The sequence below is a fragment of the Meriones unguiculatus genome (genome assembly GCF_030254825.1).
Source record: "Meriones unguiculatus strain TT.TT164.6M chromosome 13 unlocalized genomic scaffold, Bangor_MerUng_6.1 Chr13_unordered_Scaffold_34, whole genome shotgun sequence".
Taxonomy (NCBI): domain Eukaryota; kingdom Metazoa; phylum Chordata; class Mammalia; order Rodentia; family Muridae; genus Meriones; species Meriones unguiculatus.
Genome location: NW_026843646.1, coordinates 2,860,740 through 2,872,786, shown reverse-complemented (window position 1 = coordinate 2,872,786; position 12,047 = coordinate 2,860,740). Strand labels below are relative to the sequence as shown.

At 39.1% G+C, this 12,047-nt stretch overlaps 1 protein-coding gene across 1 annotated transcript in view; it reads right to left on the bottom strand.

Annotated features, from left to right (window-relative positions):
- Positions 1-12,047, bottom strand: part of LOC110543309 (vomeronasal type-2 receptor 26-like) — a 31,069-nt gene that overhangs the window by 13,436 nt on the left and 5,586 nt on the right. The window contains exons 2-4 of the mRNA XM_060376237.1: positions 4,763-5,054; positions 3,204-4,013; positions 1,040-1,267 (exon numbers count right to left, since the gene is read on the bottom strand). Of these exons, the coding sequence (XP_060232220.1) occupies positions 1,040-1,267; positions 3,204-4,013; positions 4,763-5,054 (1,330 nt within the window). The remainder of the gene's footprint in view (positions 1-1,039; positions 1,268-3,203; positions 4,014-4,762; positions 5,055-12,047) is intronic.

Here is a 12,047-nt window from a genome sequence, read left to right as displayed (position 1 = left end):
GTAAGAAAGAGGGTACAAGGGAGGGATGTCACTGGAATGTCACTAAGAAGGGGAAATAGATTAGACAGCAGACATGGATGAAGAGGGGGAACTGGCAAGAGATGTAAGTGTGATAGAAAAAAATGGGTGGGGATCAAGTGTAAGGACAATGTGGTGGAAGGTTCTAGGGCTGGGAACAAGAAGGGAACACAAAGGGACTCATCTCTTTGTTAAGATGGAGGCCAGTTACAGTGCAGGCTCCTGGGAGGATATGGGTGTGCTCTAGCTGAGACCCCTAACAGAGGGAGACATGAAGCCTGATGTGACAACTTCCTAGCCAGGCAGGCATAGTGAGGGGAGGGGAAAACAACCCATCAACAAAACCTTTGATCCAAAAATTACCCTGCCTTCATGAAGTGCAGGAATAAAGAGGGAACGAAGATTGAAGCAAAGTCCAACCAGTAATTGGCCCAACCTGAGACCCACCACACAGTAGAGAACCTTACAGGACAGTTGTCTGGGAGGCTCCACCTGGAAGGGACAGGAAACCTCCAAGAAGATGAACAGAGACAACTAACTTAGATCCATGGAGGCTTACAGAAACTGAATCATCAACTAAGGAGCATACATGGTGTGGACCTAAGCCTTCTGCACACATATGGACAATGAGTAGTTTGGTATTCACCCAGAAAGTGTAGTTGGGGGCCCTGTTTCTAACCTGGACTTGATAGCTTGCTTTTGGACCACTTCCCCCTAGAAGGGTTGCCTTGGTTGGCCTCAGTAAATGATGATGTGCTCAGTCCTGATGTGACTTGATGTACTAGAGATGGTTGATATGGGGGGAGTGGAGATCCCCTTTTCTGGAGATATAGGGAGAAAGAGAGGGGCAAAGAAGGGGTGGGGGAAGCTGGAGGTGAGGGAGGGAACATCTCAGGATATAAAGAAAATAAACTAAAAAAAAAACCAATTATTTTAAAATCTCAAAGAGACATCACACCATCAATTTTAATAACTCTTTATAAATATTTCTCTGCATATTAATTATTGAACAATTCCAGACCTGATTGAAGTTGCTTGGCCATTTAATGAGAACTTCATTGATGAAAAAGCCTTGATCTTGTGGACTCTTAAAGACAAACTCTCCCACTTTAACTAGTAATGAAATATGCTTCGTATGTTCCACAAAATTTTGTATATCATATGTTTCCATAATTTTCTTGTTCTCATCAAAGCTGATTTCATCTCCAGCAGCATTTGTCACATGAATTTTCCTCAGAAATGGATGCAGCTGAAGAGAGACATCACTTGATGTGAGTGGCCCATACAAATTACTAGTTGATGATCTTTAAGAGAAATCCATTCTCTCCTTCTCTAACACAGCTTTGTTTTTTAAGAGGCTTAGTTTGTTTTGGTGCCCCCCACCTTGTTTTAGTAAAATGAACAGTTCTCCCCATGAAAGAAAGGCAAGAGTAACTAAACACAAGTAGAAATGTTGTCTAAGGTATGGAAAATGTGGAGCATACTCTTAGGGGAGCAATGACCTGTGTCTTTCCCCAGCACCAGCACAATATTTCTAATTAGAAAATGCAAACTTTTGTAGAGAAAATTTTGAGTAAAATGTAAACATAATTTAGTGGGTTCATATGTACTAAGATATGCCCATTTTTTTTTGTGCCACACAATGAATATGAGTGTTTTTCAATTAGTTAAATAGGTATACAGATTTCCTTCATGGGATAATATTAGTAGGAGTTTATACAAAGCTCCAGATTCATCTAAAATGTATATTAAACAATAAAAAAAATATGTCAGTTATAGCTCAGGAAATGGAAAAGAGACACACTGCCTTCCTTCATTCCTCTTTTGGTCACAACAGTTGACTTTCAGCTTTGATATGAACACTATGTGGTACAATATGCACTACAAATGTGCCTGGTGCCTCTGAAGGCTAGAAGGTGCTGGGTTCCCCAGAATTGGAGTTACAGAGATTTGTAAGCTTTTCTCTCGATACCAGGAACAGAGCGTAGGTCTTCTCAAGAGCAAGAAGTACGTCTAAACAAAGCCATCTCAGGCCCCCAGATTTGTGTTATTTTTATTTATTGCCTACAACTCTGTATGTACACAAAGTGCATGCTTGATGCCACAGGGAGCAGAAGAGCGTGTCAGATTCCTTGGAGCTGAAGGGTATGAACAGTACATGCTTATAACTGCTAACAACGAAAGTCCGGTATGAACAGCACATGCTTATAACTGCTGAGTCATCTTTTAACCATGATTTAATTACATATCTCATAAATAAAATGGGTTGATATACTTCAACTTCTGATATTCAATGTTGCATTAACTAATTCCAACTTGTGTTATAAATAACGGTGGCTTAGGTACTATGCTCTCTCTACAAGGGGTGTACTAACTGACTTAAGATCACATCTCTGGTATGTTAACAAATCGTGTCAATGTCTATGTGAAATATTATTGTTTTCCATCATACTCAACATTACATAGTACACTATACATTCAGAATTTATTTTTGTTTATCTATCTTTGATAGAATTTAAAGTGAAATTGACTTGTACAACAGTCTTCTTGATACACTATTTGAAGGTGATCATCAAGGATCATATGTATACTAATGCTTGGAGATAAAGCTTCGGTTTATTACCACTGTTTGTGCATGAACATTTAAGAATGGAAGCACAGTTTGGTTTAACCTTCATTTTATGCAACTACGGATAAATAATTTGCAATTACTTTTCAGTTACTTATGACTCTAGTGCAGGTGATTTGTTTTCCACACAAGATTCTTCGTATGGTCTCATGTTATGAAAATAAATAACTTTTTTATGTGAAATAGCAGCTTTCAGTGTGTTACTTTTTCTAATATCTAATGGCACTCAACATATCCAATGAAAGCACATTCATTTTGATTATTGCCCTTGCTTTATTTTTACATTATTATATGTACATATTACAGAATTCCATCTCACACTAGGAAAACATTTGTTAAACGACATTCAAATTTACTGTCTTCAAATCAGTGCTTTCAGTCCCAAAATCATGTAAGATAATTACAGACATACACACATACACGGTGACAGAACCCTTTTCCATTTTAACTTATACTTTTAATTAGAAGATGAAAAAATTTTATTATCTTAAAAACAGTAAATTACTTACTAATAATGTTAGATCGTGAGCTTCCGTTGCATACGAATGAGGCTTACCTGCCATGGTAGCAGCCAGTCCATGTTTCTGTCTTCTTTAGATCCCATTTCAGTTTTGCTCAATAGCATTTTATGGAAGGCATGGGCCAGTGCATACACTGCATTCCATATGGAATAGCTGGGCTCAGAAATGGTCATCATCTCAATTTTTTTGTGCTTAATCCTTAGGGAAATATTTGCTGGGCAGGGTTTAAGATATTTACATGGAAAAGCAGGAGGTGAACAAAAAAACCTGTCAATCCAGAATTTATAGAAGTAAAAATCTCCTGGGTACAGGGAAGGTGTAAGATTCTCAAGAAAGTGCTTGAAACCAGGGATTGCTCTCTTCTTTGAAAAGGAGATGCTTCCTCTGAAAACGTTTATCAAATAATTCTCATTTGCTATAGACTCTAAATATATGAAGTGTTGCTTAGCCATGATCCACACCTTCCCTCCAGCTATAAAGAATTTATTATCAATGCAGAATATCAAGTCATCTATATCACCATAGAATACCTGTACATTAACTTGTGTATGTTGGGTCAAGTCCACTAAACCAACAACATATTTTAAACCTTCCTTCCAATAAGCTGGGAATTTTTGTGTAAAAGCCACACATATATCTTCTGATGCCATCTCTGCTTTCAGATGAGAGAGGAACTCTTTTCCTTTCAGCTCATCAACCACAAAAAGCCCCACCCAATTCCAGCCAAAGTATAGCAATAAAGAGATCACCCCATGGACTAGACTGCTGTATTTGGGAGACATCTGGTAAAGAGATGGGAATGTAACTTTGTCATTTAGCTTGGTATCAAAAGGTCCGTATGTGACCTGAAGAAGCAAAGAAAAAGAGTGGAGATTCTGCTCTTCTAGGTATTTGGGGTCATCACCCTGAGAGAGGAAATGGGTTTATTCTTCACATATGATTTGTTTAAGTGAGTGATAACAATCAGAGTTACATTGTGAATTTTGTTGTCTTAATTATTCCTGGCCCTTACATTCACCCAATGCTTTCTCTGTTTGTACTAATGCCTTCTAATGGATGCTTTGCTTCAGTATAGGCTGGCAATATTCAGTAGTGGGACTATATCTAAGTCACTATTTTCTAAGACTTTTCTTCTGAGATCTACTATCCTGAAGGAGATCATGAAAATTCTTTAGAATATTTTCACTGGTGATGGTCTTGAGGATTGTTCCAAATTACATGTTCCAAGTTACATGTTCTGTACTTTCTGTTTTCTGTCATATATTGACCACTCTATTAATTATGAGATGTTTATATGCTAGATTGGGTAGTTATATATCTGTGTTTTAGAGTTTGACTTGTAACAATTACAGCCTGAGTATCCACAGTGCACCTTGCCAGCCTTTGGAGATAGAATCATGAATACTGCTTTGAAATTCTCAGAACATATTGCTCATTTTTTCACCACATTCTTTTCACTGTTAATCATAGCCTTATCAAGGTAATTCATTGACCGGTTTTTTAAATCAGCTTACACTAAACATAAAGCACTTGCATATTTCCTGTTGGTCAGATTTCCTATGTGATTGTGAACATAACTACTTTTCCAACTTACTTGTGGGACTTTGTAGAGCTCCAAAAGTGTTCCAATAGCAGCAGAAAATTCTGGTCTTGTTCCCGAAATGATTCCCAGAGTTTTGTGTTGCATTTTGCATTTGTAGTTAGGGATATAATCACTCTTTCCAGACAACAACATCAGAGGGCCCTCCAAGGTTCTTATGTTAGAATTAAAGGCATTGTAGACATGGAAACCCATGCTTACATTGGGAAGGAGTTGTGAGTCCTTATTAATCTCCTCAATGGCAAAATATATGGTCAGCAAAATTTGATAGTTTTTCCATCTAAATCTAAAACCATAGAGTCAGAGCGAAGAGTATAGTCAGTCCATTTTTCTCAGTGACTTTTAAAATCAAAATCAGGAATCTAGAAGTCTTAGGACTTGACTTTTCCTGTGACATGTAAAGCTATTGTAAATAAGCTCCTGACAACTGAGTTACCTCACGGAATGGCTACTAAACTCTCAGAATTTAAACTGCATCTACCAATTGTTTTCTTGTGGCACATTGTGTGGATAAATTGTCACTTGTCTGTGTCCTATGACTATTGAATGCATAGGTGCTTATCATGTTTCTGTTCATGGAAGCAGTGGGTTATGGAAATCACTGGGAGTGTTGGTAAGAGTTTCATGTCATTTTATTTTGTAATGATTCAATTTCATATGTACTGGAAAATTGTAACAAGTTTGTTTGTATGTACTCCCAGTGTTAAAGTGTCTGTTTGAGGGATGGGGAGATGCTCAGGCATCTAGGCACAATGACCCCTTTGATTAAAAACTAGCATTAGTTCTCAGTGCAAACAATGAGGCCTTGGTACCATGTGTAGCTTTAGGTCATAAGATCCTTTCTGGCATCTTTGGGCACCAGGCACACCTGTGGCATATACACATATACAAGAAAGTAAACACAAGCCAAGATGGCAACTAGCACACACAGTTTCTGAGCGGTGGAATACCTGAACTTCTGAGTTGGTGAATGGAAGGACCTCTAACCCAGGAAAACCACGGTGAGGCTTTCTAAACAACAGGGAACATCGCAGGAGGTGAAAACTTTGGTCTTGGGCCACCCGGGGACTTGTTTGGGGAAGGAGAGAAACGATCCTTTGATCTTGTGGTACTCCCTTCCCCCAAACCTCCTTCCTCCTTGGCACAGCAGCACAGCAGACTCATCTTTATCAGCACAGACCTAACTGCCTAGGGTATACAGCCGCTGAGGCGGAGCCCCAAGCCCTTTAGCAGCAGGCAAAAGCCAGCAGTACATGTCCCGGAGACCCAGATTCACGTGGCTGCTGCACCATCCTCCCAGGGCGCGAATCTGCTACAAGCCATACTAGCTCCGCAGGATTGCCATCACTGATGGTACAGCCCGCCCAATCCCACAGTGACAAAGAATACACTATATACTCACCAAAACCAGGCAGAAATATCATACAACCTGGACACACCAGGCGCTGGGCCTCCCAAGCTTGGAGAGCACAATGAAGAGACCCCAGGACTTCCCAGAAAGCATTGGGACTAGTGACCCAGTCTCCAGTTACTTGGCGGCGGAGCAGCACTGAGCTGGCAGGGCAGCACTGACCTGGTGGGGCACAATAGCCCTCCAGTTTAAGACTAACCAGGGCCAAACCAGAGAGCAGAGAGCCTGGATACCATGATCTCTGCCAAGTGACCCGCCTGTAAGTGAGTGCACCCTTGAGAATCTGCAGATCCCCAGATCCTGGGTCCTTCTAAAACAGAAGCCAGGCATTGAACCCCCTCCCACCCACATACCCACTTTGGGAAACAGAGGGGCACTAGGGACAATGAAGTTCCTGCTCTGTGGGTCTAATTGAGGAGTTAAGGCAGGTAATGCCAGAAATTGCACTGTGATCATCACTAGCGCCTGCGACATATACAGTGCAGAGCCCCTCCCACACACTCAAGAGTTCAACATTAGCCATTACTCTATCCCTCGAGACACAAGTCCATGCACACTTACACACACACACACAAACACACAGACACACACACACGCTTGCATTTGCCCCGTTTGCGCCTGTGTACTTTCCTCCCACAGGTACAGCTAGTCCTCAGCACATGCTGAGAGTTCTCAGCTTCCTGAGGAACTCTCCAGACGCCAAAGAGAGACAGTACCAGTCTGATCTGCAGAATCCAAAAACAAACAGGGAAGGTTTTAGATAAGCCAATGGCTAGGGGTAGGCAAAAGAACACTTCCAACATAAATCAGAACATCATGACTTCAACAGCAAACCCCAAAATCCATGGACACTCCAATTCAGCAGAAACACAGGAAAATGATTTTAAAGCCATGTTTGCCCAATTATTTGAGGCTCATAAGGAGGAAATGAACAAATCTTTCAAAGATCTGGCCAGTCAATTGGAGGTAAAGAAAGAAGAAATAGACAATATCCTTAAAGAAACACAGGCAAACATAGCCAAACAAATAGATACACAAGTAGAGGAAAACTTAGTGGCATATAAAAAGGAAATAAAAAAAGAAATAGAGGCCATCGTGGAGAGACAGGAATCCAAATTCAAACACATGAAAGAAATGGTGCAAGGCATGAAAACAGAATTAGAATCAATAAAGAAAACACAAAATGAGAAAACCCTTGAGCTGGAGAACTTGGAGAAAAGATCACGAACCACAAAATAAGCATCACCAACAGAATACAAGAGATGGAAGAGAGAATCTCTGGAGCTGAAGACACACTTGCAGAAATGGATACTTCTCTCAAAGAAAAAGTAAAATCAGAAAAGTTCCAATCACAAAATATCCAAGAAATCAAGGATGCTATGAAAAGACAAAATCTAAGAATAATAGGAAATCATGAAAAAGAAGACTCCAGGCTCCAAGGTCCAGAAAATGTTTTCTAGAAAATCATAGAAGAAAATTTGCCCAACTTAAAGAAAGAGATGTCCATAAATATACAAGAGGCCTACAGAACTCCAAATAGACTAGACCATAAAAGAAACACATCACGTCACACCATAGTCAAAACACTAAATCTACAGAACAGAGAAAAGATATTAAAAGCAGCAAGGGAAAAAGGCCAAGTAACATATGAAGGTAGACCTATCAGAATCACACCGGACTTCTCATCAGAAACTATGAAAGCCAGAAGGGCCTGGGCAAGTATCATGGAGACTCTAAGAGAACACAAATGTCAGCCCAGACTACTATACCCTGCAAAGCTTTCAATCAACACAGATAGAGAAAACAAAATATTCCATGACAAAACTAAATTTACGCAATATCTACACAGCAAACCAACCCTACAGAAGATACTAGAAGGAAAACTCCAATCCAATGAAAACAAATTCACCCAAAAAAACAGGGTATACAGATAATATCCCAACAAAAATGAAAAGAAAACAAGCAATGAAACAGGATTAGATCACCGACTCCATTACAAAAGGAACTAACATGCATTGGTCACTATTATCTATCAATATCAATGGACTCAACTCACCAATAAAAAGACACAGGCTAACAGAATGATTACGGAAACAGGATCCAACATTCTGTTGAATCCAAGAAACACACCTATGCAACAAAGATAAACACTACCTCAGAGTAAAAGGCTGGAAAACTGTTTTTCAAGCAAATGGTTCCAGAAAACAAGCTGGAATAGCCATCCTAATATCTAATAAAATAGACTTTCAACCCAAGTTAATCAAAAAAGATAAGGAGGGCCACTATATTCTCATCAAAGAAAAAATCCACCAAGAGGACATCACAATCTTGAATATCTCTGCCCCAAATACAAGAGCACCGACATTCATAAATGAAACACTATTAAAGCTTAAATCATACATTGATCCTAATACCTTAATAGTGGGAGACTTCAACACTCCACTCTCACCAAGGGACAGATCAACTAGACAGACACCAAATAGGGAAATAAAAGCACTCACAGAATCCCTAAATCAAATGGACCTACTAGACGTCTACAGATCGTTTCACCCAAACTCAAAAGAGTATACCTTCTTTTCAGCACCGCATGAAACCTTCTCCAAAATAGACCATATAGTGGGTCACAAATCAAGCCTCAACAGATACAAAAGGATTGAAATAATCCCTTGTATACTATCTGACCACCATGGACTAAAGCTAAACATCAACAACAACAGAAACAACAAAAAGCGGACACGCACATGGAAACTGAACAACTTACTACTCAATGACAGCTGGGTTAAGGAAGAAATAAAGAAAGAAATTAAAGACTTCCTAGAATTCAATGAAAAGGAAGGCACAACATACCCAAATTAATGGGACACATTGAAAGCAATGCTCAGAGGAAAATTTATAGCACTAAGTGCCTGCAAGAAGAAATTCCTAACATCACATACAACCAACTTAATGGCCCAACTGAAAAACCTAGAAAAAAAGAAGCAGATACACCCAAGAGTAGCAGATGGCTGGAAATAAGCAAACTAAGGGCTGAAATCAATCAATTAGAAACAAATAAAACTATCCAAAGAATCAATGAAACAAAAAGCTGGTTCTTTGAGAAAATCAACAAGATAGACAAACCCTTAGCCAAACTAACTAAAAAGCAGAGAGAAACTATCTAAATCAGCAAAATCAAAAATGAAAATGGGGACATAACCACAGACACTGAGGAAATCAAAACAATTATTAGGTCATACTACAAAAGCCTATATGCCACAAAATTCGAAAATCTAAATGAAATGGATAATTTTCTTGAAAGATTCCATCTACCAAAACTAAGTCAAGATCAGGTAGAAAGACTGAATAGCCCTATATCTCCCAAGGAAATTGAAGCAGTCATTAACAGTCTCCCCTCCAAAAAAGCCCTGGACCAGATGGCTTCAGCGCAGAATTCTACATGACCTTCAAAGAAGTGCTAACTCCAATTCTCCTCAAGCTATTCCACAAAATAGAAACAGAAGGAACCCTACCAAACTCATTATATGAAGCCACAGTCACTTTGATACCTAAACCTCACAAAGATCCAACAAAAAAAGAGAACTTCAGTCCTATCTCTCTTATGAACATTGATGCAAAAATACTCAATAAAATACTTGCAAACCAAATCCAAGAACATAACAAAGATATCATCCACCATGACCAAATAGGCTTCATCCCAAGCATGCAAGGGTGGTTCAACATACAGAAATCCATCAATGTAATGCACTACATAAACAAACTGAAGGAGAAAAACCACATGATCATCTCCTTAGATGCCGAAAAAGCATTTGACAAAGTCCAACACCTATTCATGTTTAAGGTCTTGGAGAGATCAGGGATACAAGGCACATACCTAAAGATAGTAAAGGCAATATACAGCAAGCCTATACCTAACATCAAACTCAATGGAGAGAAACTTAAATCAATGCCACTGAAATCAGGGACAAGACAAGGATGCCCATTGTCTCCATATTTCTTCAACATAGTACTTGAAGTCCTAGCCAGAGCAATAAGACAACTAATGGAGATCAAGGAGATACAAATTGGAAAGGAAGAGGTCAAAGTGTCACTATTTGCAGATGATATGATAGTATACATGAGCGACCCCAAAAATTCAACCAGAGAACTCCTTCAGCTGATAAACACCTTCAGCAAAGAGGCAGGATACAAAATAAACTCAAAAAAATCAGAAGCCCTCCTATATACCAAAGACAAAAAGGCTGAGAAAGAAATTAGGGAAACAACACCCTTCACAATAGCTACTAATAACATAAAGTACCTTGGTGTGACTCTAACCAAGCAAGTGAAAGACCTGTTTGAGAAAAACTTCAAGTCTCTGAAGAAAGAAATCGAAGAAGATATCAGAAGATGGAAAGATCTCCCGTGCTCATGGATTGGTAGGATTAACATTGTGAAAATGGCCATCCTGCCAAAAGCAATCTACAGATTTAATGCAATTCCCATCAAAATACCAACTCAATTCTTTACAGACCTTGAAAAGAAGATTCTCAACTTCATATGGAGAAACAAAAAAAACCCAGAATCTCCAAAACGTTCCTGTACAACAACAGATCATCTGGAGGTATCTCCATCCCTGATCTCAAGCTGTACTACAGGGCAACAATAATAAAAACTGCATGGTATTGGCATAGAAACAGAAAGGAGGATCAATGGAACCGCATAGAAGACCCAGAGATAAATCCACACACCTATGAATACTCGATATTTGACAAAGAAGCCAATTCCATTCAATGGAAAAAAGACAGCATCTTCAACAAATGGTGCTAGACCAACTGGATGTCTACATGCAGAAAAATGAAAATAGATCCATATTTATCACCCTGCACAAAACTAAAGTCAAAGTGGATCAAGGACCTCAACATAAAACCAGATACTCTAAATAAATTGGAAAAAAAAAGTGGGGAACAGCCTAGAACTCATTGGCACAGGAGACAACTTCCTGAACAGAACACCAATAGCACAGGCTCTAAGAGCAACAATCAATAAATGGGACCTCATGAAACTGAAAAGCTTCTGTAAAGCAAAGGACACCGTCATCAAAACAAAACAACTGCCTACAGATTGGAAAAGAATCTTCAGAAACCCTTTATCTGAGAGAGGACTAATATCCAGTATATACAAAGAACTAAAGAAGCTGAAAAACAGCAAACCAAGTAATCCAATTAAAAAATGGGGAACAGAGCTAAACAGAGAATTCTCGACAGAGGAATATCGAATGGCAGAGAAACACTTAAAGAAATGCTCATCCTCATTAGCCATCAGGGAAATGCAAATCAAAACGACCCTGAGATATCACCTTACACCCATCAGAATGGCCAAGATGAAAAACTCAAGCAACAACACATGCTGGAGAGGTTGTGGAGAAAGGGGAACCCTCCTCTACTGCTGGTGGGAATGTAAACTGGTACAACCACTCTGGAAAGCTATCTGGCGCTTTCTAAGACAATTAGGAATAGTGCTTCCTCAAGACCCAGCTATACCACTCCTAGGTATATACCCAAAGTTCACTCAAGTACACAAATGGGATACTTGCTTAACCATGTTTATAGCAGCTTTATTTGTAATAGCCAGAACCTGGAAACAACCCAGATGTCCATCAATAGAGGAATGGGTACAGAAATTGTGGTATTTTTACACAATGGAATACTACTCAGCAATCAAAAAGGAGGAAATCATGAAATTTGCAGGCAAATGGTGGGATCTAGAAAAGATCATTCTGAGTGAAATATCCCAGAAGGAGAAAGACAAACATGGGATATACTCACTTATATAGACCTATAAGATATGATAAACATAATGAAATCTATACACCTAAAAAAGATAATCAAG